The 6,202-nt window shown below is 35.2% G+C and overlaps 1 protein-coding gene across 1 annotated transcript in view; it reads right to left on the bottom strand.

Annotated features, from left to right (window-relative positions):
• Window positions 1–6,202, bottom strand: part of triob (trio Rho guanine nucleotide exchange factor b) — a 190,259-nt gene that overhangs the window by 25,613 nt on the left and 158,444 nt on the right. Inside the window, exon 37 of the mRNA XM_016293909.1 lies at window positions 2,693–2,861. Within this exon, the coding sequence (XP_016149395.1) occupies window positions 2,693–2,861 (169 nt within the window). The remainder of the gene's footprint in view (window positions 1–2,692; window positions 2,862–6,202) is intronic.

Here is a 6,202-nt window from a genome sequence, read left to right as displayed (position 1 = left end):
GTGAAGTATTCCTATTTTAGTCGCATTACTGAAGTTCAGAATAGACATGTAAACACCTTAATCACATTATTACTGTCGTGTAGGACTTTTCCCCACATTTTGTGATAGGATGCACACACGGCAGTGCTCAACCGTTTGATGGTAAAATAAAAGAGCTTCAACAACCGCCGTCGTCTGTATGCACGTACACATAATTAAATGCACTTGAAGCTTTCATAAAATTAAAAATGAAACACCCAGAACTGTACATGGCATCATCACAAAGATGAACTATATGTTTATACATGAAATTCCGGAGGGGACGTCGGATGGCGTCATGTGGGGACGTAATGACGTGTACCATTAAAGGGGTCATATGATGCGATTTCAAGTTTTCCTTTCTCTTTGGAGTGTTACAAGTTCTTGGTGCATAAAGAAGATCTGTAAAGTTGCAAAGACTAAAGTCTCAAATCCAAAGAGATATTCTTTATAAAAGTTAAGAGTCAACCACGCCTACCTGAAACGGCTCGTTCTAACATGCCTGCACATATCTACATCACTATGTGGAAATATTAGCATAATGCAGCCCAAATGTGCACGCAAAGAAAGAAGGCGTGGTTTTAGGAACAGCAGTCGTGTTGATGCAGCCATGTCGGGGAGATGCTGTGTTTCAGTGCGAAAGCAAAGTAGATGCAATTAGGAATCATTGGTTAAGATTTATTTACAACAGAACAGCACAACCCAGATGTTCGAATTTGTGCAACGCATTTTATGGATGACAGTTTTTTGAACCTAGAAGAGTACAAGGCTGGCTGTGCACAAAGGCTATTTAAAAAAAAAAAAAAAAAAGGGTCAATTCCGACTTTGCTATGACAATCTGGTGCTTCAGAATCAGCGACTCCGTGAGAACTCATAGCACGTCAGCTGTCACATGACTCTGTTGCCCTTTTGGGCTTGAACTGATGGTAAAACTAACGACATTATTAACTGTCTTGATATTTACTTTGAAAGCTGATGCTCGCGATTATGGTAAGGGGCGTTACATTTCCGACGTGTGCTTGTGGTGTTCGGCCAATCACAATGCACTGGGTCAGCTGGCCAATCAGAGCAGACTGCGCTTGTCAAAGGAGGGGGCTTTGAGAGAGGCGGGGCATAGAGGACCTACAATAATGTACAGTATTTGAAAAATAATGTGTTTTTTGAACATTAAAGCATGTCAACATATTCTGTTACACCAAATACACAAAATAATGGATCTTTAAAATAGCATCATGTGACCCCTTTAATCGAACTATGTACTATAACATGTAAAACAGGAACATGAAAGGAATATTCTAAAAGCAACTCATGTAAACACCATAATCCTAATATTGGCTTATTTAGAATAAGGTAAATAATTACATTACTGATGTCCATGTAAACGTAGTCAATGTTCAGAATCTTCAAAACAAAACAGTTTTTTGTTTCAGCACGGATATACCACTTACTCAATTGATTATTGGTGTTACATTCGGTGATGTCTAATTTGCATTTTAAAAACCTTACATGTGTTTTTTTATTTTTCATGAGACCTAGTCCATTAAGAGGTGTGACACCATCTTGGGTTATGGTTACATAGTTGAATGACTATTTAAATTTAATCAGTAATTAGCACTGGATCCAGTTTTTTTAGTTGAAAAGTGAACCACAAAGTCACTATAGACTTCAATATCCATTTATTATGTGAATCTGCAATGATGCTCACCATTGTAGTGTTCTGACACTGAAGGCGGAAACATTCCAGTCCAAATATGGCAATGGGTGTGGTTTCTGTATTTGCCTGTCAACCAGGGGCTGATTTCAAAGTGGTAGGGGCATTTGTAGGGGGAATGGAAGTAGGAACTTTGGTTTGGAAAATTTAGGTTGTTTTGAGTAAAGAGTAAGTGCACACATGGCCCATCGCATGTGATTGTACGCACTCCTGAATACTCCATTAAGGGGCACATGAAAGGTCACGGACAAGGTCAAGGGCTTTCTCAGTCTATAACAGTCAGAAGTTCACATTTTTAGAAATGCTACTGAACAGGATCAGTTTCTGTGCCTCAATAAACAAGTTCCGGCAAAGGACAACCGAGGAGGTGGAGTATTCAAATAAATTAATGGACAAGAAGGAAAATATACAAGAAGGATGAGGTGTAAAAGTAGAAAAAATTACTGCAAAAAAAGGAAAGAGGAGGAGAAAGCAGGAGGAGAGAAGACTACATAGAGAGATAAGGAAACTGAGACAAAACAGAGGCAGAACAGAAATCAACATAATGCTGGAGAACATTAAGAAACAAAGAGAAAACAGACAGCAGTTAAGAGAGGCCTGTCAGAGACCTTCTAAACTATCATCATTGGTCAACATGAAGTCAGCATGAAACCATATTTACAACAATGTGGCATTTTTCTTAGTAAACAGTCCCTGGGGAAATGTAGGGTGAGCTTTAATCTGTAAGGTATTGATTGGATTGCTAAAAGTGGGCATTCCAGAGATTGTAGCAAGACCTGAATACAAATTTGGAGTTGGTTGTCGAGGACTGTTCTCTAACTAAAACAATTAGTATTGGACTAATTTATTAATTGGTCTTAAACTGCATTTTTGAAGCAGTCACAAAATCTTAAAACAAATCAATAGAGATAAAAAAAAATAAAAATCCTTTCACAAAATTATATTCTGGTGACTGGAATTTACCTTGTCCTCCTGGGAGTCCTGATGCAGAAGGCTGTGCTGTTGGATGGCCATAGGGGGCGGCAGGGGAACCGAGTCTGGTCCTTCCTCCCCCTCCTCCTCACCACAGCTCTGCATCCCTGAGGAGGAAGACTTAGACAGAGTGCCACTGCTCAATCCCTCATTTCTCATTCTCTGTGAGGACAGAAGAAAGCGAGAGAGAGAAATAGAAAGGAAGAAATAAAAAATAAACATTGTTAAGCTATGAAACAGCTCAGCAGTTGTGGCGCATTTTTATACAAAAATAGCTCCAGTGGAAGAGTTGCACTGTATTTATAAGTGTTCTACACTGGAAACCACAAGACATGAATAACACTTTCAAATCATGCACTTAAAAACAAACAACTCTTCATTTACCAAATGCATTTACTGGGATATGAGTGGGAAATAACAAACTAGTATATATTTACTTATATATTCTGGGAGTTGTTTTAATAATTTTTACTGTTGCAATAAGGCATCTTTGGGCACTTTTCATTAAAACTGTAAACTTTAGTCCCATTATTATTATTTATTTACTTTTTTTTATGTTGGGGATCTATTAGAAGTGTTAGACAATTGTCTAACATAAAATTAATTTAGCAGTTATTTCTGTACCCCTTTAAGTGATTCTTGACATGTTACAAGTCTTCTTGACAATATAATGCTTTTTCATAATTATACATTTTTTTTGATAAAAAAAAGGTATTGTGAAATATCATTACGATTTAACATAAAATGTTTTTTATTTTATTGTATTTAAAAATGTAATGGCAAAGCTACATTTTCAGCAGTCATTATACAAAAATCATTAAAATATGCTCTTTGGTGCTGAAGTAACTTATTATTATCACAATTGAAAATGGCTGATTGCAAACTATAAATGGTAGTGTATGTACATGCAGACATACAGTTTTATAATACATTAATTGATACACAATGCAGTTTTTTTTTTATTTTAATTGACTGCATTGATTTTGGTTTGTTAAACCAAAAAAAAAAAAAAAAGGGCCAGTTTAACACACGTTATCATGTTGGTTTTATAATATCCACAACAGAATATTTCGGACAAATAGATTGGAAAACTTGTGAGTAATGGTAATTGAATATGATTATCTAAGTCTATGATTTTTGTGTGTTGTTACTAGATATATCAGTGATGAATGTGGTGTGTGTGGTTGCAGTTCTGTTACAAATTCACTCCTTCTGCACTGTCGTTAAATTCGCACCTGAACAAACCGAGCCTTCAGCGCCACAGAAATGAGTCCTGTGTTGGACACTGTGTACGTGTCCAACTGTCCCCTCATATGAAACTTACAGTATTTTGTACATTACACCAGATATAAATCATATATAAACAGATCTGAAATATTACAGAAAACACTCTCCGTCCCAACTGAGGTAGCGTTGATTAATTATGAAGGGGTGTGATATCACATGCTTGAGGTGTGACAAATTATGTTTACTCATACTTTGAATCTCTCACGTCATGGAAAATATTTAGAAAGAGATTTATTTTGAAAACTCTAATTTATGTCACTTTCAAATAAGCATAATCATCTAGTCTGTTTCGCTGTGAGCCTCTTAAGTCTGAATTAATAATAAAGACTCGCTCACAAACACATGCACAGGTTTCACAATGTTTTGCTGCGTGTGCATAGCGACCTTTATTGGGGGTACAGAGACTTCCCAGACTGTATACAAGAAGACGTAATCACCAACATAGCAATCTAAATCAATCAGCCTGTGAACGAAAGCCAAATATAAACACCATCATAAATTCCTATTGCTATGCTATTTGGGTCAATGACAAATGACAAACGTGTTAACATTAAAAAAAAAGGAAAAATAATTTAAAACATATGCTAAGATATTACAAAAGTACTTGTATTCTTGTTGATTTCATAAGGTTTTGAAAAAAAAAAGTTAATATTTTCAAGAAAAGTTTAAATTTGAAAAAGATTCTAAATTATGTCATTAAGTTAATGTAATCGGGGTATACATTAACAATTATTTCCAAAAACATTTTTACATATGTATATATTTTTTTTCAAGGCAAAGGATATTTTATTTTATTTTAGTAATATCATGAACTATTCAGCCATATTCAGTCAGTTTTTTGGGGAAAATGCACAAGACAAACTAAACAAATTTTGCCTTATCATAAAAAAGGTCAAACTAATTTTAAGAAACTTGTTGTCTTTGACACAAAGTCGGGAGGACCTGTGATATATTCATATATTTTAAATATGTAAATAATATTTTAATTTAAGTTAATTATAATAAATGTCATGATAAACTACTTACTAATGTGTTCTTAAAAAATAATAATTTTTTTTTCAAAATTCAGACGTAGATCATCATAAAGAACAATCTTTTTTTCCAATTTGTGCCCCTCTCTGTGAAATCCATGCTAAAGTCTCAAAATCTAATTATGAGATAACAAGCATCAAAGTTTGATTTCAACCATTAACCATAAATGTTCTTTACCTTATGAAGGATGATTTTATATAGAAAACAGTAAATCACCAAAAAAATGACTTGTTTTCACAGACAGGGTCACATTTGTGCATGAATTGCTTTTTTTAAAGTATATTTAAATAGGTTAATAGATCAAAGTAATGTCATGTCATTAATCTATTCACTTTCGCTCTGCCAATATAAAAAGCAGACAGTGGCAACTTTTAAATGCTGACGTCCGCTCAAAATCAACTCCTGTAGAAAATGCACTAAAGTGAAAGTGTGGTAACTCAATTAATATGAATAAAATGAATTTTATTAGCACCCAACACATCAACAGTGTTAAACACCAAATAGACAGGAATAATTTTTTTTTAATTCAGCTAAATTCTATGACCAAGCTTTATCTATTATTAGATGTCATGAGCAATGAAAATTTATAGATCAATAAATAGAGTACTACTTCTTCGTGTAGTCTAGAAGTGCCTCAAAATCACTTCATATGAATCTTAATATAAACCCTGCATATGATTTATCAACATACCCTACGCTTAACTTCCTGAATACATTGAAAGTTCTTAAATAAACAAACCACACTATATTAAGCTGCAGAGTATGACTATCGTGTTCAGTCCTGACAGTGTTGTTGTCCTGTAAGGTACGTACCCAAATCCAGCAGCCAGTACTTGCAGTTTTCTGAGCGTCCTGAAGCAGAACCCATGTGACAAAGTGGCCTGACTGATAAAAATGAGTGTATTCCATGTGCCATACCAAGAAGTGATCCGAACAGAGGAGGCAAACTACACTAACTCCTCTAAACTGAAAGGATTTTACCACATAATGCTGAGAGGAGAGTGATGGACTATGAAAGAAAGGAAGGGAGAGAGGAAGGGGGATGGAGAAAGAGGGAGGTTTGGTGTTTCATGCACAGCTGTGACTAAGTTATGCTCAGAATGAGAGAGAGAGAGAGAGAGAGAGAGAGAGAGAGAGAGAGAGAGAGAGAGAAAGAGAGAGAGAGAGAGAACAGAGAAAGAA

This window comes from Sinocyclocheilus grahami, unplaced genomic scaffold (genome assembly GCF_001515645.1).
Source record: "Sinocyclocheilus grahami isolate Dianchi unplaced genomic scaffold, SAMN03320097.WGS_v1.1 scaffold310.1, whole genome shotgun sequence".
Lineage (NCBI taxonomy): Eukaryota > Metazoa > Chordata > Actinopteri > Cypriniformes > Cyprinidae > Sinocyclocheilus > Sinocyclocheilus grahami.
This window is presented reverse-complemented; position numbering and strand designations above follow the sequence as displayed.